At 36.9% G+C, this 25,126-nt stretch overlaps 1 protein-coding gene across 2 annotated transcripts in view; it reads right to left on the reverse strand.

Annotated features, from left to right (window-relative positions):
• Positions 1-25,126, reverse strand: part of LRP12 (LDL receptor related protein 12) — a 55,559-nt gene that overhangs the window by 12,568 nt on the left and 17,865 nt on the right. For both annotated transcript variants that reach the window (XM_080610730.1, XM_080610729.1), the window contains exons 2-4: positions 9,967-10,023; positions 2,754-2,889; positions 724-926 (exon numbers count right to left, since the gene is read on the reverse strand). In XM_080610730.1, the coding sequence (XP_080466856.1) occupies positions 724-926; positions 2,754-2,889; positions 9,967-10,023 (396 nt within the window). The remainder of the gene's footprint in view (positions 1-723; positions 927-2,753; positions 2,890-9,966; positions 10,024-25,126) is intronic.

Genomic DNA, 25,126 nt, shown 5'->3' on the forward strand with positions numbered 1-25,126 from the left:
CACACACTTGGAGGGAGTAATAGGAAATGAAACCAGTATGAAAACAAAGAAGAATCTAATCCAGTATTTAGGGTAGAACACCGTAATAATGCTATTACATAAAACTGTAACACCTCATAAGGCCAGAAAAAGTTTGGAACTAGTCTTTACCCATGACTGGCTTCCTCCTCTCTCTTGGCTACTAGAGAAATACTCTACAGCTACTAGAGAAATAATTGCCTAGGTAACAGTCCCAAACTACTACTACCAATAACTAGCTTATATTACATACTTGAATTACCCAAGAAAAATTTTCACCTACAGAACCATGTCTGTACTTGGCCAGAGTAACCTATCATATTAATAATGTTGGGGGGTTTTATGTTTTAGTTTATTTGAAGACAGTACACCTTCTGGAGATAGGAAAAGATTATGCAATTTCTATACTAAATGTAAAAAATTTCCTGCCATTTTTTCCCCTCTCTTGCCATATTTATGGTACTCAGAAGTCAACCCAACTATCCTAAACTGATTTTTGTCTGATGAAAACATTTTGAATCTTAAACTATATTAAAGAAACTTCCAGTGGCCTACTATTAATAGTGAACTTTTCCCTGATTTCACTAAGCCTTGAGTTGACTACAAAAATACGTATACTGGACTCTGCTACAAGGAAGTAGTTCTTGAAACAGGACACAAATAAATGAAACCATAAAACTGTACTAGGTATCATTTGAAACATACCAGCAAAGTAGGCCAATCTGAAGCCTTTTCGGGAGATGCTATCATCTGAATGAAACCTGATCCAAACATGATCCTGTGAAGAGATGTATGGTGAAGGAATGGAGGAGCCACACGCTCTATAGCCTTCGAGATTCTTGTAGCTTCCAATTGTTAACCAATCTGAGCTGCATCGTCTTGATCCCTGAACATCAAAGTCTTGAAAGCTGAAAGAAAAAAACAAAAAAGGTCAAAATTGCTACTCAACTGCATAATACGTAACTAAGCTGATTAATTACTACACATAAAAATGGAAGTTAGCTCCAAGTTCTTTTTTGTTCTGAAATAAAGCATGGCTTCTCTCTCCATGTAAGAATACGATTTAACCTTGTGGTGATGATACTTTTACATTACAAGGACAACAAAAATCCATTCTATCAACCAGACTATTGCCTGCAGTACTTTAAGTTGTTTTGCTACAAAAAAATTAAACCTTCATCTAAAAATGAACAAAAAAAAAAAAAAAAATCCATTCATGAAATTGTTTTTAAGTCTCATTGAATATGACTTTCATATACTTATAAGTGGTTTAAGTTAATGCTACATTTAGCCAATATGACTTGACATCACAAATACAGCTAAACTCTTCAGAACTACGATTTCAGATAAGATTTTCTTCCAGTTGCACTACTTGCTTACCCAACGGATATGTCATGGAATGTCATGGTATGGCTACAACTATATCAAGACATGCTGTCATGGTAATGAAGCGTGAAGGGGAGAGAGTCTGGCCAAACCAGGTCTGTACAGATAACAGAGCAGTGAACCAGGAACAAAATACGAAATGTATGAGTGGAGGAAAATAGCTTGAAAGGAAAAAAACCCTCAAAGTTTTATTAAACAGTGTGAAAAAGTTGAGAAAGCATTCAATTCTACCTACTTTACATTGCATTTATGCCAATTTAATATTTAGCAGAAACTAAATTACAAAGCTGTACTTTAAATGTGTAACTGATGTCAAAGCAAATACTTCATAATGAAGAGCTGCTTCTTAGGTCAGCAAGTCTGTACTGGAAACTGAAGCAAATCTGCAGCTAATGCAGTTTCATGATCAGCCTTTGAAGCGGTACTAATTTGTATCTTTATGCAAAAACAAGCATTGATTTCCCTTGTGGCAGTAATAGGGAATGAACTGATGAGAATTTGAACCTACACGCAACTTTTTTACATTACTTCTTCTGAAAAGTTACAAGATATGTGAAACTGAGGAGCTCCCTGCCTCAAAATTCAGCATTTCCAAAACTGCAATCATATCTACTAATTTACTATTTGCACCCTGTCATTTTTAATCACATCATGAGACTTCAAAGCAGAAGCATTACAGAATTTCCCCGGACATTTTTAAAGCAGAATTTTTAGATTTCAGAGACATTAAAAACAAATGAGCACATGACACTTTTTCGAGTTGCCAGTTCTCCAGTTGAAAACAAATGTTACATGGCTGTGTGAGAGCAAATCAGTTAAAAGGAAAGGCAGAAAACACACAGACTAGAAATCCTACATTTACAGGAGGGAAAAGAAAGCCGGTATGTGGATGATTTTCTGGCAAAGAACGGCCATGTGCCCAGATCAGCAAGTGCCTACATGGAGTTCGACACAAACCAAGGAACAACAAAAGGTGAAGGAGGATGGGAGCGAGGCACTGGGAGTGAGAATCCCAGCAAGATAAGAAGGAGCTGGAATTTACTGAGTTGATATATTGAGGACTGTTGGAAAACTCTGAAGGTCAGGTTCTCACACCTGTGCTTAACCAATTATATGTTAGTTGTTAAGGGCCTCACAGATATGTATCCAATCACAATGTGCCAAGTTAGTGAAAACAACTTTAAGAAATAGTATATAAAGAGTTAGTTTTCTAGAATAAATGGCTTTGTCTGATCACATTGATCTCCGACTGAGTCCATTCCGCGACACCGGTACATACAAAATTAGCAGTTAAAAATGTCTAGTCAGTACTTCTTTAACCCATGTGGTTAATACAGGAACACCGTTACCTTATAGTAATGATCTCCCCAGGGTTTGCATGGATGTACCAGCTACAGTTGATTCGGGCAGGATACTCAGAGGGCCATCCTGGACTTGTGATTGTCCCGCTTGGTGATCTGATTTGTTCTGGAATATCTCCACAAGCTAAAAAAGAAACCCAAACAAACATATATATTGAAAGCGGTTTGATTAATTTTGTTTTTAAAAAGCTAGTAGGCCAGGAAAAAAAGTTAACCAGCACTAATCAGGGAAAATAGCACACTGAGTTAAATGACACAGCAATAAAAACAATGTCTAAAGGAATTCATAATGGAACGCACTTCAAAAGATGTTTTCCAATGTTGCCAGTGCATTATACTCATGTCAATTAATAGTACAGATGAAAAAAGATTATTCAATATAGCCTTTAACTTTATTATAAAAATGAGAAGATTTTCTATTTCCTGTTTTTTTTAAGCTTTCACAAATATTCAGTTCAATTTAGTCATGCATTTATACCTTATGCTGAACAAATGCATTAGAAGGTGGAAAAGAAGTTACATAAAATAATAAAGTAGCTGAAATTTTCTGTCTTAGGAAGTCCCAGTGCTTGGCCATCATTCAAATACCCCTTTCAGCCCTTAGCATGGAAATGATCTTCATACACACAATTCCAAATGCTTGGAATGCAAAGAGCACTAACTGCAGTACACTTTCATGTACAGATATTAAAAGTTAGGTTCACAAGAGATTATTCTTAAAAGGGACTTGCATAACTACATTTCTGATAATGGACTAGAAAGCTTATACTTACAGGGCTAATTCTATGCAACTGAAGTAACGCAGCCATTTGTATTCTTACTTTATTACAGATGTAGCTTTCTGCATTGGCCTTAACTCAGTTTCTTGTTCCTTTTACTGGAGTGTTCTCAGCCCTGCTGGTTTTATTTCAAGTAATGTATTTGCCAGCCAAAAAAACCCCACAAAACTATTCCCCTCCCTTAACAGCCTTATATCCAACACCTGTCATATCGCGTATTCTCAACATTCACATAAATAGGAAGACCAGAATACTCTCACTACAGAGGTTGGAATTATGATGAAGTTTCAAAGGCCAGAACTCACATTAAAAATAATTGCACTCTGTGCTTTTATTTTACAGCTTCCTCACTACTATTGTGAGCTCTCAAAGTTTACTGTAGCATAATAAGTTACATACTACAGTTTAAACACAAGAACTATTACAAATGAGGAAATATTTTTGTTATTGTGTGATGATCAAAAGCTTTGAGAGTTCTTTATATGTACTTGATTAAAATAAAATCAGAAATGATGCCTTGACCAAACACAATTAAGAAGGAACTGCATTTATAATAGTGCAAAAGTTGCAATAATGTATTTTGTGAACAGGTTACTTTTTATTTTTATCCACAATCAAGCTTTTCAGATATCTTTTTCAAGACTATGAGGACTTGAAATTATCTAGCTCTTAAACAATAAAAAGTTATGTTCCTGAATTATTATTGTTAGTTAAAAGATTTCTATATGGCATAACAAATACATTTCTAATAATAGGTTTAAAAGTACTATAAGTTTGAAATGCTCACATATGTCTGAATTTTCTGTATTACCTTAAATACAGAAATCTAGAAACAAAAATAAAACAGTAGATTTACTGTTTTCAGGTACAGCTGAAAGAACACATTCCTTTATATAGTTTTTCATGTTTCTTATCAAAGCTTCATTCACAGCTGCACAGTTAAGTATTAACATACTTTAGCTATAGAACATAAGACCTGTCCTAGCATCTAGGAACAAAACAGTCTCAAAATACAGAAAGATATTATTTATTTGAATATTCAATCAATTATTCTCTGGAAACTTTATTGTTTTAATTCTGAGCAAACCCTATAGGTGGTGCTCTAACACTATGATATTTTGGAAGACTGCTCCTGTATGAATGATCTGGATATACTTTACAGTATGTAAAGTACAAGGAAATGGAAGTACTGAAAAGAAAACGTGGTTATTCACAATTAAATGTTGAAAGTAAAGTATCAGTTTCAACAGGTTCAAACAAAATCTTGAAAAAAAACTAGAAGAATGCATGTAACATTTTGTACCAAGGTTGTAGATGTTTGTCAAGCAATTCCATGCACTACTTTATTATTACTAAAATAGTGCTCAGGTTAAAATAAGTTGCCTTCGGCTGAAACTACACTACTACTATGTTCACCTGGTTTTGGATATTTACAAACTGACATATGAGACCTCGTTAAAGAGAACAAGGAAGTTTTAAAAGCTGCCTGACAAAGAAAAACCTTACACCAGAAGATAAAAATAACCCATTCAACATATGTTCACTCAATTTTACGAAGTTCACCTCCAAAAACCTAAGTGTGCTATAAATGTACAGCATGCATCTGCTGAATAGGAACCTCCAAACACTGCTATAGCAACTTTAAATTACTATGTAATTAGCTTTGCAACATACTATGCTGGCACAGTTGTCAGTGCACCCCAACAACTACAATCTACTTGATCCAACCCCTGCAGTTAACTTTTACTCATTACATGAGTTTGAATGGAAGAAATTCCACATAGAAAACCTGTATAACCAAGATAGCACTTTCAGAGCACCATGAAAACTTCCAGGTTTATTCAAATTCAGTTTTTTTGCCTTTGTAATACCAGAGATATCACCATATTTTCTATATTACTTTAATTAAGATGTCTTTTTCTCTGTTTCCACAAAAACTAACTCTCAAGAGCTGAGGGCAAAGTATGACCATTTCCAGCACCACCCAATATGGGAAGGGGGATGAGGAAGGGCATGAGGAAGCAAGAATGATCTCAGGCACTAAAATACAGTGTGGAGTGAACAATAACTGTAGAGAGGAAAAAAACAGAAACAAACAACCAAAACTGAAATAAAAGTGTGTATATGAAAAAGTGGGGGTTCAAAAAATAAAAGGGAACAGACTTGAGAAGGGAATTACATGGGAACCTTCCTTCAGGTTAGCTAGATAATGTACTTGAATACTTAGCATACATTCATGCAGTGAAATCCCTTATTTATAACTCAGGAGACAACAAATCTCCCACTTGCTTACAAAGGGTATAAAGGTCAAGATCAACTGTGTAGATGCTGCACTTCAGAAGTGCTATCATTTTCAGAGAGAATAATTTCTCAGCAAGATTTTTAAAATCAAGGATAACCTTTTGAAGTAGAACAGTTTTAAAGGCACTCTACTTTACAGAGACAATAGCAAGCCTTTTAAGATCAATTCCCTACCTGATTAACTAGCATGTTTCTTCTAAAGCTTTTGAGAATATAACGTAACATACATTTTCTTCATGAGTTTGTAAGCATGGAGAAGGTAGAACAAAAAAAATGTTTACATTTTGTAACACAAACATGTATTAACAGAAGCAAACATCTTTATGCTAAGTTGTGGAGAATTTGCACTTTAATTTCCGCTGCTAGTGGCCCTGCAGGCATTTACCATACAGGTCAGTTATGTCTACAGGAACTTAAAATTACAGGAAAACTGACTAGGTTTGGAATAATTTATTAGAAATACTAAACTATCAAAAAATATGTGAGAAAACAGCAGAATGAAAAATAGAGGAGTCAGGGAAAAAAAAAAAAAAAGATGAGTTTGCAATCGAGACAGAAGCACAAAACAAATTGGGAAGGCTGCATTATAGAGAAGCAAAGACACAGTGATGCACGTACCAAAGATGTTTTTAAATCTCACGCTGGTGGCTGTAAGATTTTTGGGTGGGAACAAATCCCTCCTGCATAAGCCTTTCTATGTGGGTGTTGTCTTTGCCTTCATTCCACTCAATTCTCCTACATTCTTTGTGCATTCTGCTCACCCATCTCTTACCTCTTTTAAACTCTTTCCTTTGTGAGCCTCTATTTTATTAACACTTTATTTTCAATTGTTTGTTATGTTTCTGTAACTCTGCCCCATAGACTGCAATACTCCAATTAGGACCAGAGATGTTTCACAGGCTAAAGTGCAAAATAATGGTCAAAAAAAAAAACCAAACAAAAAACTGCTGAGAGAATAAGCTGTGCCCGGATTTTCCTGTAGACATTTTAAAACCACATACAATAGTTTTCCTTATTCCCTTCTTCCTGAAATTTGTTCACCACCCCACATTATGGAACATGACTGTAAACTACCTATGGCTGGTAAACAGAAGAGAGCCAGTGAAACCGAATTCAACTTGCAAGTTACAACAAGAAAATCATTAAGAAAATCATTAAGAAACCTATGCAAAAGTTCTGTATAGCAATATCTAAAGAAGTAAAGTACCTGTAGTAACAGTGAACAACATGTCAAGGAAAAAAGTCACTTCAGAAAAGCAGGGAGAAGGAGATTAGGGATTTATCTTCACAGTAATGCCAGGAGATTAGTTGAAAAGATAAAAGAATTAGCTTTCAATGTGAACCACAAGATGATAAGGTGTGCATTATATTGGACATGGTAAGGACATGAATGCAGCTGGATGAATGATCTGAAGGTGTTTAAAACAGCTTAGAGTAAAAAGAGAATAATGTTGCGATAAAGTCTAAACCATGAATAGGGAGGATAATTATTGCATTTGTAACTCTCAGGAGCCACTGAAAGTCTTATTTGGAGAACTACAGGAGAAGGTGGCATAGGAATCTTTGCCTCCAGGTCAAGCTGAAAAGCTTTAATTTAAAATGCCCTTTGCTCTGCAATACAGAGATACACTCAGTGAAAAGGAATCACTATATTTTTTTTGTTAGAAACAAGTGTTTTCACCAATGCAGAAGTTCTTTAAGAAGGGGTGCAGGGGGAAAAGGAGAGGAAAAAAGGGGAGATCAGTTTTGCATTTGTTACAATTATGGTGCAACATACCCCAAAGATAGACCTGAAAATATTTCATGCTTGTTCTCCAGTGATAGCTTATACACAAGAGAGAACATTCCATTACTGTTTTTGGTAGAAAAAGCATGCTCATATATTAGAGGTGTACCTGTAACTTGGCAGACATAATATACAGCAGAAGCATAAATACCAAAGACCAAGGAGGTCTGTGCTATTAAAACATAATTTAGTAAGGTAGGTCATGTAGCCTTACAGTGGCAGCATGATAGGAAATCTACCATCAAGACAATAATTTCATTTGAAATCCCTTCTCAGTAGCAACTGTCCAAGAAAATCACTTGCTTGTTTTCAAAATCAAGTTAAAGTTGGATTTAGAAAGATTAAAGGCCAGGTATTTTTGGTTCTATTTTATAACTCTGCTTAAAATTGTTCTGATAAACATAAAGCTGTCCAGGTACGCCTGATGAACCATATAATCTGCAAGTTCAATAAAAAATGTTTGGGAAACCCAGATGGCTTTGAAAGAACTCAAAAATTATCTAAATCCATTCACATCTTTTATACTTGAGCCATAAATCTAACATTTAAGACATACATACAAAGACTGTAAGGAAAATGCCACCAGATCTGTCTACACACTTTCTCCAGGTTTTCATTAACAGACCACCCCCATCCCCATTATCTCAAAATTCTCTAGTTAAGAATTTTAACTTTATATTAACAGAAACTTTTAAGAGCAAGACATTTATTTTGCCCCAGCTGGAATGTTATAATAGAACAAACAAAGGACCACCGAACTACTTTTCTAGATAGCTTTATTTATTTAACATTTATTTTTAAATGGAAGTCCTCACTGGATCTTTCTCCTCAGTAGTTAAAAGGTCTGTCTACCAGCTGCTGTTATCCTGTGTAGAAAGGACATTACGTTCTCTTCTTAGCACTGCCTGTTCAAGCATGCTGGCCAAAGTACTGAAAGCAGAGTCAAAAATTCCATTCGCTTCTTACCCAACAGATGCTTTTCTGCCTGTATCGCAACCTGTGACACGACTGTTGAACTAAATGAGGTGAAGGGTTGTTCAAACATATCCTGAAAGTTGCATAGCTAGATTTTAGGCTGTGGATCTCGTACAATGTAATTCCAGCAACAACTGTTCCAACAGTGGCAAGTACCTCTGCTGTCATTTATTAATTACAGTGTGCCATGAAAAGACCATATATATGATATACTTGGTGCATTACTACTCTTGCACAGGAACAACTTTCTCCATGATGCAGCACAAGAATGGGTAGCAAAGATCTTCTACAATTAGACTTCTGACAGTCTGTGTGGCAAATGGTGAAAGGGAAAAAGAAAGTAGTGTCGGGTAACAGAGACCACCCACTGTCCACACATTTACCCAAAAATTTAATCATGTGCACAAGTAGCAATGTAATATTTGAAGCAATATTACAGGGGTAACTACAGCAACATGTGCAAGCTGTCGTCAGAAAGGATGAGCTCACATTTTGACTCTTATTTAGGAGAAAATTGTGAAAATCTGTGTGATTTCCAGGGATTACAGGAAGCTTCCCTATGAAAAGAATGAGGCTTGTATTCTTCTACCCACTGAAGAAGAGTGTTTATCTTCCTAGCTGCACACATTCTGAGTATGTATCAGAAAACACAACCAGCAGCTTAGCTGACACTGCATAACATCTGAAGAACAAAGGCTACAGACCAGTATCATCTAATGCCTTAACAGACATACAGTCACATCAGTAACACAGAACAGTCCCAGCCACGGCTCCTGCCCAGAAAAGGCCCAAGACTGATTTACTGGAAGGGAATGCAGCAATCTATGAGCAATGTGTGGTGCTTTTATACCCCATATACCCTCAGCATCCCATTAGTTTCTCAGTTTCCTGAGTTCTAAACCTCTTTTTTCTTGTATTAAGGAAACTGTGCAGTCAACTGTACAGTAATTTCAGTTACTGCTTCAATCTAATCAGGTGAAACACATAACTCCTGGATTTGTATTATTTGATAGTAGCAGTGTCCAAAATTACATTTCAATAAATTTCATTTCACAAAAACTTTACTATGGAAAGAAAACATCAATTCAACTTAAACCAACTTTTCTCTTAGTTCAATGTTTGTATGGAAAAATAATTAAGCAGTCCACTTAGAAAGGCATAATCTGTTCATGAGCATGCAGGTATCAATTTTATCTTATGACAATTTTTCCATGTTCCAGTTGCTTCATTCCTTATTACATGCTGCAAAAGGCAGTAATAATTTTTATAGCCAAATATCTCTTCATAAGATACCAGGTGGCTTTCAATATTTACTATTTAAGTCATGCATGAAATTTAAACATTACAAAAAATGACTTACCCGTTGACACTCCTGAAATATGCACATTTTCAGAATGTTCTGCAAGAGCACCATTTCCTAAAATTAAACATAATGAATAAGCTAATTTCCAAGATAAAATTTGTAAAAATTCTTCAGATACTCTTTTATAGAACAGAAAGAACAAAACTGAAGCTATTTTAATTAATATTAAACATTAAAGGTCCCATGCTCATTTTATGACAAAACTTAAGAGAAAAACTAGAGGAAAAGTTACTATACAATGAAAAACTAAAGAACCCAAGTATCGTTAGTGTACCAGAACAATTAAATGTACTATAAAGTTAAGGAACAAAAAACTGATAGTAGCCAAGAGTTTTGAGAAACTTCAGGCATTTTAGATGGTGGACTTTGCATGATTTTGCATCTTCTTAAATGCTATTTTCTTTTCAAGAAAGGTTTATTTCAGTCCATCTCCCCCACCTCCTCCTATCACGATTTTTAAGTAAATGCTATGCAAATAAAAACATCCATGGAAAGACATCTATTTCATAACCAATTGCAGCCTAAACCCCTCCTCCAGAAAGATGTTTCAGATATAGACAGAAACTAGCTACCTTTTAAGAGGAAATCCCCATTAACATTCATTAAACGGAAATATACTTGCAAAGACGAACAGTGAAACCCATGTGGTCAAGAGTTAAGAGACAAAAAAGTTATTCCTCCAAATGGCCCACTACTTTGCACTCCACCAAAGTAAAAGTCAGCTAAAGTGAATACATTTGCTGACAGGTGGTAGCCCTGGTACATGATGTGACAGATAAAATTGTATTGGTGCACTTTCTAACACAGCACAGCTCTCAGTCTCCTCTCCTTTATTCAACATCTTTTAACATTTAAAGCAAATTTTTAATAAAATCTTCCAGGCATTTCAGGAGGAAAAGGTACTTTCATAAATAAGTTCCTTTGACCATAAGCAGCGAATCTAAAACGTGAAATACATCACTAAGCGAAATTTGAAACCACAACTCTTAACCCCTCAAAGTTTTGTAATACTGAAGATTTGCCATGTTACGCAGATGTTCATACATGTGGTGGAAACAGTTGTTTGGCCAGCACTACATTGTATGTGTGATATGTCTCGGTAACAATAACATTAAATACTTGAAGAAAACTCAATATTCCTTTTATACCAAGGTTAAAGACCATGGTCAGAGTTGACCTACAACATATACACCTAAGTAAGCATCTCAATGCTGGTGCATTGCAGTGGTTACAAATAAAATGTTTCTCAAATTGTTCCCAGGGTTAACCCCAAATGCACAAAGATGTAAGTTTTTTACTTCCTAAAAACACAATACAGTTAGAAACCTCATGATCAGAATATGTAGAAGGACAGCAAAGTGGTTTTGTTTGAAAAAATAAACTCTTGGACTCTTAAAAGTAATGTGTGTTGCCTTTTATGTACTAATTTCACTGCATAGATTTACATACCAAGTTGCTTTGTCTCAATTTGAAAGAAAGAAAAAAATCCACACTGTATTTCTCTCAACATTCAAAAGAAAGAAGTACTTTAAAACAAAAAAATAATCTGAGTGAGAAACTATCTTCCAATTAAACTATTTTAAAAAGTAAAATCTCTTTTAAGTTTTAAAAAGCTATTCTCCAACTAATTTCTTCACTTTGCATATAGACTGGCATGCTAAGGAGTGTTTGCTGCTCTGATTTCATGTCTTCAGTAACAGCTCTACATTTACAAAACAAACACCATCTTTGCTGTAAAGTGATTTTGCTTGTAACCAATTCCACAGAAGAACATTTTGGATTGTCTTGTTTGCTATTATTTCCATCAACATAAGGAAAACAGTAACACATTTCAAGACCTCTTCTTTTAAGCTAAAAATAGCTTACTGCTATTTCATTTTTCAAAATTACAGTAGGGATTTTTCACTGGTTGTTTTTTATTTTCAAAAAAGGGTTATCAGCACATACAACTGTATCTGTAGTTGTTACTGAACACTGAAAATGAACAGCAAGGAAAAAAAAAAAAAAAGGCATTCACAAACATTTAGAAATATGAAAGCCCCCTAAGTAATTACATTGAAGACATCAATAATCTGGGCACTCCACTGATGACCCCAGAATCTGAATTACAGACAAGCTGCCTATACATAAAAGCCAGGGAAACAAAACCCACAGAATTTTAATGTAATCAGTTCTGAATAAAAATACAGTGACAAAACATGAAAATACTATGAATCAGTAACAATGAGAAACATACTAAAATAGGAACTTGAATCCAAATCCTGTACACATTGACTTTAATGTGTTAAATTAAGAAAACTAAACTCGTTATCCAAAAATGTAATACTAATATTTTCCACCTAAATATGCTTTGTGCATATTTACAATTAATAACAATAACAATTAATCTCTTGACATAAAGTGATGTCACATTTATTGTCAACCTGACTTCAGTGATTAGTTAGAAGCATTAATGTGTAATGAATCACAGAATCATAGAATAGTTAGGGTTGGAAAGGACCTTAATATCATCTAGTTCCAACCCCCTTGCCATGGGCAGGGAAATGAAGCCTTGATTTGGATCCAAGTATTTTAGTATCAAAATAAGGTGGGTTTTTAAAATTACTTCCTTCCCAATACACGAAAGACGAACCTTAGAAACCTCTCAGATTACTTCGTCCTTTTTTATTGGGAACTGTCACTAAAATAAGTATATTCAGATGCCATTTAAGCATTACTAACTGCCAACACCTTTATGAAATTTTAAGGCAATGATCCTTATATGATCTCAATAACTATGACACCCGGTTCCATATAAACTGAGCCCACTAGAATATCAATATATCAGATAACACATCAGAAATTTCCAGTAAGGTATGGGAACATAATTATCTTTGAAATTCCTGTTAGTCTATTTAATACAGCAAAGCAAGAGTATATTACAAAAAATTCTTAGGTCACCAGTAAGCCTTCATATTTCTTGAAATAATTACTATTCATTCCCATTTGAACATGAAGTTTTAAACTGAAACATGTGCCACCAAACAAAACTTGATACAAAGTTTGCTCATATTAGTTACAGGAGCTGGTTAAGTACTGCTCTGTGTGACAGCACAGTGCTGGAAGACACACACTAAAAATCTCCTGCACAAATCCATTCTGACTGCAAGAAACCAGTTTATTTTTCAAAAACTGACACATTCCATCACCCTTTTTTTTTTTTTTTGGTAACTTCTTAAAAAAAAGAAAAACAAAATTCACTTGAGCAGCCACGACTATACCCATCTCCTTCATATCCTTTTACAAACACTTATGACAAATGGACCACTTATTTGAAGTGAAGTATTAAAGAGAAATATATATCAACATTAGTCCTGAAGCTTAAGATACGGTCAGCAACTGCACCTGAGTTAAAAAATTCAAATGGACAAAACTTAAGATAAAACCCCAAGCATTTACTATGTTTAAAAAGAAAAATAAATGAGTAAATAGGATACGAGATACATTAAACTACTGGTAACCTATACGTTAGGTTATAAGTAACCTATAGTAAGAAAAGCCTGAAAAGTACTTTTAATGGCTTTCTAATTAAGTGCATGTGAGTTTGTTACCACCACTGCTGGTAATATCTCCAAATATTCCTTGACTGCAATTAAAAAAATAAATCAGCCAACTGGTTACAAAATGGGTTGGACTCTTTATAGAGTGTGTTTACAATATGGAACAATTTCCCATTTCTGAGGTGTCTTTCTGCTTTGAATAACTTTAAAAATCTCTCAAAAGTTCAAAGAATGATCATGGTTGAAGCTGGTCACTGATTCTGAGACTCGTCCATAAAATTTCATTTTATTTTCACAGCAGAAAGCCAGTCCCCTTTGACCTTTGTCAGTTTTTACCTATCCCAACTCAAGTCCTGCAGGTTAGGATGCTGTCTTGTCTTAGGAGCAGGCAGAAACAAACTCATTCCTTTTGATTTGTGTCTCACAGCTGACTGACCACAGAAGCAAGGTGACACTAGATTTACCTTCAGGTTTCCCAGCAGTTGGGACATTTGTCCACTATTGGTCTATATAGAAATATATTAAATACCACCTACCCCACCCTGGAAAACTCACAACCTCACAATGTCACTTCCAAACATCCTGGTCCAAGAGCCATGAGCCCTATACTCCTGTATGAAGTCTGGAGAGAAAAACAAAACTATGTGAAAGATAAAAACCATAGCCTTGGAAGGTATTTGGCTCACTAACATCTTCTCAGTTTCATCACAGATAGAAAAATAAACACAGGCCAGGGGAGTGGCTACAAGAAAAATGTTGCAGCAGCAACATTCCAAAAAAAATGCAGAGGAAAACTCTAAGGGGAAAGTATGGAAAAAACCCCAATGCTTTCACACTTCAGAAACATTGTATGTTTGGAAAAAAATAGCTGCCAAGTTCTATATATTTGTAACCCAAACAGTAGCAGTGATGCTCAGACTAATGGAGGCTAACCACAGTGCAGCATTCTAGGATGTTACCCCCCTACATCTCTTTCCCCATAGCCTACGCAGCACAGCTCGCTCTCAAAGTGACATCAGTATCAGACTCAAAGGATTACCTGCATATAACGTCAGAACATAAAACTAAGCCTACAGTCCTGAAACGAGCTTCTCCTTTAATTTTTACTGATTCACGGTTTTCAAAAAGCATAGCCAGACACCAACACCTCCACCCCAGTAACTAATGTCCCTCTTAGTCAAAACATTCAGATTAAAGACAAGCTTTAGCATTCCAAGGACATGAACTTGGAGGCTTCAGACAAAGAAGTTTATATTTAAATACTGATATATTTGAAATAGCATGAAGACTTAAATGAAACCCCTGCTTTAATTTCAATTTGAGCAGAACTAGTAATATGAACGCACAGTGAAGCAATTAATGTTGTTAAATGCACTCAAAAAATTGATACATGCGACATTGTCTACCATGATTTTAAAATCAAATTTTGTAACTTCATTTTGGAAGAACACCATGTATCTTGGGACTCTGTTACATCCAGATTGTGTTTTACAAAGAAATTAACTCGACTGTTGAAATGATAAATGAAAAAACCCTAGTGATAAACCCCACATTTAAATTACCTTTATTTTTGCTGTTAGACCAGTCACTCTCCACAGGAAAAAAAAAATCATGTGCTCGTATCTCCACTGAAGTTAAATTCTTCAATATCAAGACTAAGCCTTTGGCATTAGCAAAACCCTTGGAATTCTATAAATTGAGGAACTGCTGTAACTGAATGGCTATGAAGAGAAAGCCTTTTCTAAACTACCTTGACTTAAAAGGTACTGTGGTGCATAATGAATGCTACACAAGCAGACTGGACAGGATATTTCTCTTGAACCACAATTATCAGGGACAAGAGATCAACACCACTTCCTGTATTTTATGTGCTTCCAAACACCCTTTATCGCAGTACATGTTTAACTTGCTTTACTTTAGACAATGTACTTCATGACCAAACTTCCTTTTCTCATTCTACTCGCAAAGTTCCTGTTCACCCTGCACCTTACAAAGAGTAAACTTGACTTGTTTGCACTGCCTCTTGTCAGCTGAAGTTACCTTGCATTAATCTTCATCAACTTTTGCTTCTAACTGACCAAGTGTGGATGATGCCAACAAAATAAGAATTTCACTATAAAATTCCGTGAATAAACTGGTGTTGCCTTAGTACGTATCACCCCACTAAAAATCCCACTTCACACCAGTCCTATGATGCCCTAGTCCAAAACTAGCAATATTCTTTTTAATCTAGATATTGGAGTTGGAAATAAACATCCATGATTCCTGTTATATTCCAGCACCCTTCTTAGAAATGACCGCTTTTGATAGCACATTTTGTCAGTCTCAGTCAGTGGCCATCCCACCCCTGCCACTTCCTGCAAATATCTAAGCACAGCTGAGCACAAACAAGCTCCACCTAAAGACACCCTGTTAGGCCGAACCGCAGTCACACTCATCTGCCAAGCCTGTGGGAGAAAAGTGCCTACGGTTAACCTACAGTTAGGATGTTACAGCTCAGAGCCGGGCATGGAGGAAACCAAAAGAAAAAAAAGTACTACCATCCTCCTCCAGATGAACTAGATGATCTTTAAAGGTCCCTTCCAACTCAAACCATCCTGTGATCAAAACATTTGTTCAGTGTTCAAAACACTATACTGAATTATGTACACATAGGTTGCATGCAGCTAATGAGCTAAAAAAATTAGGTAGGATCCTCCTCAGTCTTTTGGAACATGGTTTAACACATCCTCATCTCCTGAACACTTTGCACCTACATTTGTTAAACTACTGTGCATTTATAATTAAATGCATTGGCCATGGCAATTTCATGCTGTAGCAACAGCAAAGAGCTACATATCCATAGGTATATGGCAATACTGCTGCCGAACACTCATGTACTGCAGAAGGAGCAGTACACAGCAAATTGAGATTATGCAACTGAGAAAAAAAATCCCACTTTCTATAATCCCAAATGAACACGGGGGCACAAAACGGACTAGGCTTGATCTTTCATCTTTTATAAACCTGAAAAGTCTCTGAGTATATGGTTTCTCTTGCATTTTCTTCTATACCTGCGCAAACATGTTCTCCTACCACTGCTAAACTGCGCTACAGAAATTCAGACTTTCCCTTCCCCAGAATGGAGGCACAGAGCCACAAACAAGCAAGCAGTTTAAGCATTTGAAACTTACCCTCTCTGAACAGTTCATGAAATAGACAGTATTATTGCTACAAGGAATACTTCAAATTAAGGTGCGGCAGAGCTCAGAGTACACAGTCCACTGAAGCCAAGCAACATGTGTTACTTTTCTATGTTCAGAAACAAAGCGAAGCAACAGTGTCATTCCCAGATTCCTACAGAAACCAGCCACAGCCTTTACAGGTGTCACCATTTTATCATTTCCTGCCTTCTGATGGCTTAGTTTGCAATCACTGCATCCTTCTGATTAGAGATATGCATGCAATCAAATTAACTCATTTGTGCACCAGTATGGGTTTGGATTAACTACTCAAGATAAAATTCAGGATACCTAGTCATATCATTTTCATGTTTTTACTGTTGGTTTGTTTTTAACATACTGCATTGCATCTTCGACCAGAAGCTTCCATCCTACACCCAGCTGTTGCTTGTTTCCTTGACAAAGGACAACACACACTTTTGCATAAGTTCATATAATTAATGACAAAAGGCCATTAAAAAAGCACCATGAGAAGGGACAGTACTGATTTTTAGGCATTAACCAAACAATCATCTCCAGTTTAGATGAAGAATCTTTGCAAGTGTTATTGACAAATTTTATATTATTTATTTTTTAGGGGCAGTTCTTTTCCATATTTCCTTAAATACTGGAGTCATTGAACTTCAGGTCAATTGTAAAACAGCGTTAAACTGTGCAGCAAGTTGTAAATTATCCTTAATGTAAGGAAAGGTTTAAATAACTTTCTTTTAATATAAAATTACACATGCAATAGACAGAAACATTGAGAGTAAGCCCTACTGCTGTGCAGATATCAGTCTGAATTCTCTACTAAAGGCAAGCTGAGCAACAGTGACAAGATTTATTCCAAATCCCTCTAACACAAGAACATCTGCTAGAGAGAAGATACAGTAAATATATCTAAAATTTCAAACAGTGAAAGCAAGTATTAACATGAGACAGTGTTGTATACTTGAATACTACAACGGTATAATTAATTTCTTTAATTAAGGAAAGAATAAAAATTTACTAACAGATGAAACTATTAAATAGTGGCTTATTTAAATGTGGTTATGATACAGAAGAAGGAAATAAGCACATAAAATTTCACTGTAAAAACAGATAAAGCACAAAATTTGTTTACAATACTCAGTGTTGCTATTTTATATAATACCATTTTTATTTTAGACCAACTGTGACATAGCTCTATTTAGAAAATTAAGACAAGAACCAAAGAATCAATTCTGCAACACAATTGTTTTATGTAGGTTTTAGATTTTTGTTTTTACAACCACTGATATCTACCATTTTGTGCTTACAAAATTATTTCTTGGATATAAAACACTAGATATGTGTCCCTCAGGGATTGCTGTTGGTACCGGTCTTGTTCAACATCTTTGTCGGTGACATGGACAGTGGGATTGAGTGCACCCTCAGCAAGTTTGCCGATGACACCAAGCTGTGTGGTTCAGTTGATACGCCAGAGGGAAGGGATGCCATCCAGAGGGACCTCGACACACTTGTGAGGTGGGCTGATGCCAACCTTATGAAGTTTAACCATGGCAAGTGCAAGGTCCTACACTTGGGTCGGAGCAATCCCAGGCACAGCTACAGGTTGGCAGAGAAGAGATTCAGAGCAGCCCTGCAGAGGAGGACTTGGGGGTGTTGGTTGATGAGAAAATGAACATGAACCGGCTTCAGTGTGTGCTCACAGCCCAAAAAGCCAACCCTCTCCTGGGCTGCATCAAAAGGAGCATGATCAGCAGGTCGAAGGAGGTGATCCTGCCCCTCTACTCTGCTCTCGTGAGACCTCACTTGGAGTATTGTGTGCAGTTCTGGTGTCCTCAACATCAAAAGGACATGGAACTGTTGGAACAAGTCCAGAGGAGGGCCACGAGGATGATCAGGGGACTGGAGCACCTCCTGTATGAAGACAGGCTGAGAAAGTTGGGGCTGTTCAGCCTGGAGAAGAGAAGGCTGCGTGGAGACCTCATAGCAGCCTTCCAGTATCTGAAGGGGGCCTACAAGGATGCTGGGGATGGACTATTCATCAGGGACTGCAGTGACAGGACAAGGGGTAACGGGTTCAAACTTAAACAGGGGAAGTTTAGATTGGATCTAAGGAAGAAATTCTTTACTGAGAGGTTGGTGAGGCACTGGAATGGGTTGCCCAGGGAGGTTGTGAATGCTCCATCCTTGGCAGTGTTCAAGGCCAGGCTGGATGTGGCCTTGGGTGGCATGGTTTATTGTGAGGTGTCCCTGCCCATGGCAGGGGGTTTGGAACTAGATGCTCTTAAGGTCCTTTCCAACCCTAACTATTCTATGATTCTATATGGTGCTCTCAAGTCTGCGCTGTACGCTTAAAACCTGTTGCCCAACACCACGTTTTCATATCACCCCCTCATTCTCATACTGTCCTTTCCTCCTCACAGAGGGACTTCAAATTACATGTAACTGCACGATACTTTTGAAAAAGAGGTCTTCATTCATCTCTTGGTGAATAAAACACAGCCACAAAGTTTCATAATCAACATTCACTGTACAGAACTGTCCTGGGTTCAGCAGTAGCAGTCATTTTTCTCCTTCTTAGTACCTGGTGCAGTGCTGTGTTTTTTACTTTCAGCCTGGGAACAATGCTGATAACACCGATGTTTTCAGTTGCTGCTCAGTAATGTTTACTCTGACCAAGGACTTTGTGAGTCTCATGCTGTGCCTGGGAGGAGGGGAAGCCGGGAGGAAGCAGAGACAGGACACCTGACCCAAACTAGCCAAAGAAGTATTCCATACCACAGCACGTCATGCCCAGGATGTAACCTGGGGGCAGTTACCCAGAAAGGCTAGATCACTGCTCGGGTTGGGCTGGGTATCGGTCAGTCGGTGGGTGGTGAGTGGTTGTATTCTCTTCCCTTGTTATTTCACGTATCATTATTATTATTGGTGGCAGCAGTAGTGGTATGTGTTATACCTTAGTTACTGGACTGTTCTTATCTCAGACCATGGAGTTACATTCTTTCGATTTTCCTTCCCATTCCTTCAGGAGCAGGGGGCAGAACTGGGGGGAGTGAGCGAGCGGCTGCGTGGTTCTGGGTTGCCAGCTGGGCTTAAACCACGACAAGAACCTAAACCCAAAGTTAATCAGTACTTGAGTTAGCAAAAGTGCATACCTTTATTCCTATAGTCTTGATAACACTGACTTAAAAATCTCCCAAGAAAAATATCCTACTACTTTTAAATTCTTTAGCATTGTAACACTATTCCCCCCACCAAAAAGAAGTTTGTGCTCATTCTTCAGTAATTGACTATTAGAACAGGTACTCTAAAAATAAAAGTTCACTACGTAAGTGAATGTTTTGAATTTGAAGAATATACAATGATTAGGTCATAACCCATCTATTAGCTTTTCTACCAAAACATAATATACCCTTTATTCCTGATAATTTTATGGTGTTATCTGGGGATCTGTGCACCAATCTGGTAGATTTCGCACAAATCTACATTATTTTATTTCAGATGAGGAACATGCATCTGAATCTCCTGTTCCGCCCTACTTTGTGCTTTGCTTCACATTACACTGTGGCCTTGGAACCATCAAACTGGATTCCTTTTAGATGACATACTCCTACTGGATACTCACTCAGCCCTCTGGGCCACACTAGAGCTAGTCAAGGTAACACCCTTCAGAATTGTATATAGCACAAACATTGCATTTTCAGCATAACTTGCTCTGCTCCACAAATCTGCTCCTGCAGGCTGCGAGATGTGCCAACAGACACCCCCAACTACCCAACATCCCAACTGTGCTCTCTGCTGCCCACAGCTTTGGTGCTGCCAAGGAGACTACCTCAACTTCAGGCATAAGCTCCAGGGCCTCTGCAGTCATTTAGTGCAAGCAACATAAGTTCTCTTTCTGGATTCATTAAGCACTGCATACATTATTCACTAATACTACACCAATTGTGACTGCTGTCACAAGGCACAAAAGAAAATTTAAAAAATTCCGTATTTTGTAATAATGGGATGTTAGCATAATGCAAATTTGATGTAGACACTGCCAGCCAGATGATGCTGGAGTCTTGAAACAGAATACCCAGCACCACTGGAAATCATCAAGACAACATTTAGAAGATGCTGTAATTTACAGTGTGAGCTCTCGCACTCTTGCTCTATGGGAGTGGCTTCTCAGTTAGTTTCCACTCTTCTTGCTCACTTCTACAGCGAACAACAGCTCTCCCTTGTTGCCAATTAAACATACGAAGTCACCAGCAGTTCTGTACCTGGCTGTGTTTAATGCAGCACAAACTTTTTCTCAGGGTGAACCAGCAGGAAAGACTCACAAGAGAGGAACATGAAACACTTTCAGGAGAACTTTGCACAGCTAAATAGCAAGATAATCTGAGGTTGCTTTATCCTAGGTTGCAAAAGGAAGCTAGAGTAGTAACTGTAGAAATTTGGACTTTATGCTGCAGGTAGGAAACAAAAAAACAACCCACAAACCACAAACATTTGATCACACCTGTAAATCCCACAAGAAAAATTTTGAGTCTATTGTTATTAAAATACAAAGTTTTAAATTTATAACTAACCTGAAAGAACAACTTGTGTGTGAAAGTTTCAGGGGAGAAAAAAAAAAAAACCCACCAAAAAAACCCAAAGCAAACAAACCAAAAACCAACCAACCAAAAACCAACCCATAAAACCAAAAAAAAAAGTTAAAGCTTCTCAGTTGTAGTTTGAAACAGTGAGGAAAGAAAAGAACCTGAGGGTTTTTGGTTTTTTTTTACTCACACTCAAAAATTCCACAAACTATTTATAGACAGCTCTAATATACTTGGCAGTAAGCAGTGGAAATTAGAAATCTAGCAGAGACACTGGCTCAGCTTCAACAAGATTCCTGATTTTAGCACATAAGAGACATATTCATGTCAAACCCTGTACTTCTGCACAGCCAGGTACAAAGGAAGTTACTTGACTGACCCTTGCCCGCAAATTGTACATATCCTTGGGTGATACTCTAGCACAGCATTTTGGATTGGACAGGGTAGAAAAAAAAACAGATTATTAACACCAATTAACCAGTTCAAAGAGTGAATACAGTCTTCTAAATTACAGCTACCTCTCAAGTAACTTAAAGAAAGAAAAGAAGGTAACATCAGAGTTAAAGGAAGTAAACTGGGGGAGAGAAAGAAGAAGAAGAGAGATTATACCACCTACCCACAATTAAATCAACTATCTCCTTTATAAGACTTAGGTGCCTATTCTTAACTTACTAGACCCTATCATGAATGCAAACCAAACAATTTGCCTTCTATTTCAAAACATTCCCCTGCTGTATTACTTACGAACTTAGAGAAAAACAGTTTCTAGCTATATTAAACAGCTATGTTTAAAATAATAGTTTTAACAAAGGACTGTACAGAGCCTTTGCACATGTGCAACTGCAGTAACTATTCTTTTCTTCCAAAATTCCATTTCAGATACTAGAAGTATTTCACATTTGAGAAGTGCCAGACTAGTGGAAAATTTCAATGTGTGGGCTGCATGGTGCTTACACAGGAGGGGGAAGAGCATCGCAGATTTGATTCATGCTCTTTACGTGCTTTGTACTTTTACCTACTACAGTTTCTTTAAATCGCTGTTGTAGTAAACATCCTGGTTTTGGTTTAGCTTCATGTAAGTTTAGACTGATTTCCCTTCTTAATTCCTTAAAACTACTGGAACAAACAGCAGTATGCAACAATCTACATACAGCTGTTATGTTATACTCACCCCCAAAAAAACGCAACCAGCCAACCAACAACAAAAAAAAATACAACACCCCAGCAAACAAACAAAACCACCCCATCTACAGTCACCCAGATTTCATGCTTCTATTGTAAGTTAGATGGTTAAAGCAGGGCTTCAAGTCATATATGCTAGTTATCATGTTTTCTTCAAATGGCTTTACTCCATTCCATCTTGAAAAAAGTGCTAACAGAAGAAACAAAACCATTATTCATAAACTAAGAACTGCAGCCATCATTAATCTATTATAAGCTTGCAGAAATTAAAATGTTATCTGCTATTACCCCATGAATCCCTACCAGGAACCCTCAAAACATCCAAGCTTCTAGTTCAAGATGACAGCATGACTCAGGCTTACAACTGATATTTTTCCAGAAAAGACTTAAATACTGTAGGAGTACTTGATACTGGGGTGTGGAGGAGAATCACGAGGATTTCTGAAAAGAAGGAAAACACTGCTAAACTGTTGCCTCTTTATTATGAAGCCTACATCTCATGTGATCAACAAATCAAAACAGAAGACAAAAAGAAAAAACACTAGTCATGTTAGAAAGAAAAAACAAAACACACACACACATCAAAAAAAACCACACACAAAAAAAAAAAGGGAAAAAAAAAATCACCAACTAACATACATCCAGAAAATAATAGTTTCAAAATCCAGAAGCCTTGTTGGATTCATAAAATTATATTAAAAACTTCTATTTAAGTCTGTTCAACAGAAGGGTGAAGACATTACAATTCAGGCAGGAATCAAAGAGGAAAGTCATAATCTGACCAGAGCAAAAGCAGGGGACTGAAAAATCTAAACATCATCTCTAGATTTGCTAGATTCTTTCTGGAACATTGGCCTGACCAAACCAGGGAATACTGGAGTCAAGAGATCATACCCGCGGAGCTTCAACTCTGCCTTCATAAACGTAACAACAATAAATTACAAGGATGCTGGGGATGGACTATTCATCAGGGACTGTAGTGACAGGATTGGATATAAGGAAGAAATTCTTTACTGAGAGGGTGGTGAGGCACTGGAATGGGTTGTCCAGGGACGTTGTGAACGCTTCATCCTTGGCAGTGTTCAAGGCCAGGTTGGATGAGGCCTTGGGTGACATGGTTTACTGTGAGGTGTCCCTGCCCATGGCAGGGGGGTTGGAACTAGATGATCTTAAGGTCCTTTCCAACCCTAACTATTCTATGATTCTAATTAGAATTAACTGCAAAGCATCCCAGCTGCATTCACTGTAATGACAACTGAACTGCATGCAAGCAGTTTACTGGAAGGGGTGGTGAAGTAGCAGTATATTTACATGCACATTTTGCACACATAAATCAAATATAAAAATCGTAAAAGTACAGCATGTTTATTGCATCTAGGAAAAATATCCTCATTTGAAAGATAAAACTGTTTTCTTCCCTTCTTGCTACTTATTACTAGAAATAAAACTTTGATTTTTGACAACCTTTTATATTCTTCAGTGTGTTTTGGTTTCTAATAGAATTAAGCACTGCAGAGTTCTCAAGAAAGCTTGATTTCTTTAATTTACAAAAAAAGTTCACAGAAACCACAGACCTTGCAAATGCTTGTGCAGACTTGTTTATGCAAAGTCTGGCAACCACAGTTTTCAGACCCCTAGCCCCTATTCAGACTGAAACTGAACTTACACAAATGTCATACAGTCCACCCAGCTATCTTCCAGTAACACAGGACACAGTCTCTGTCTCTTATTAATGCTTCACTGACCTAATTAAAAGTGTAGAAATAACTCAGCACGCCATCATTCATATGGACTGCAACAACACAGGAACAGGCCCAGTCAAAGGAGGGGAGAGCTCCTAAGGCAATGCACTCCTTGCCTGTGCCCTTGACATCTGTAAAACAATGCTTTTTGTTAATCTCATGCAAACACCTATGTGCAAAATTAATTTCATTATTTGAGTAATTTGATCTGCTCTAGTTACAACAGACAGAAGTGGAGATGTCACTGAGTAAACCACAATACGTAGACACACTCATTCTCACTATTAAGATGTTCAATCCACATAGCTCTTTCTCTACTGTTATTTAACAGCTTCACAATTTCAATCACTATGATAGCAAAGGCTATCAATTAGCTACACTAATTTTCTAGACCTGCCTCAACTATGCTGTTTGTTAAATATCCTCAGGATTTAGGACGAGTAAGAGATAAAATTGCTTAAACTTGCTAGTTGTAATATAGCCGCATGCCTAAAAATGCACTGTGAATTGCTTCTATTCAAAAAAGACAGACATTAATAGAAGACAGACGGCCTGCAAGAAACGAAATTGATTTTACTGAGATTAATAACTTCTTTAATTAAGAATCGGATCTTAAAATAGCCAAAGCATACTCCTGGTACAAACATGTGCACACACACTTGCATGGGTACACTCAGCACCCATGTAAATTCTGTGTGGCAGCCTTCCTACTTTTACATTCTTTTCTTCAAACAAATTAGCTTCATCAAAGCAAGCAAATGATAAGGGAAATACCCAATAAAATTTATAACCTACTGAAAAACTTATTTTCTCTCCAGCGTTTTATGCAAGACCTGTGTGCACTTTACGAACACTCTGCTACAGCTACTGCATTGATTCAAGATGTTGATTTTAAAATAGGAAACTTCAGGAAGTCTCAT

Source organism: Psittacula echo (assembly GCF_963264785.1).
Source record: "Psittacula echo genome assembly, chromosome: 2".
Taxonomy (NCBI): domain Eukaryota; kingdom Metazoa; phylum Chordata; class Aves; order Psittaciformes; family Psittacidae; genus Psittacula; species Psittacula echo.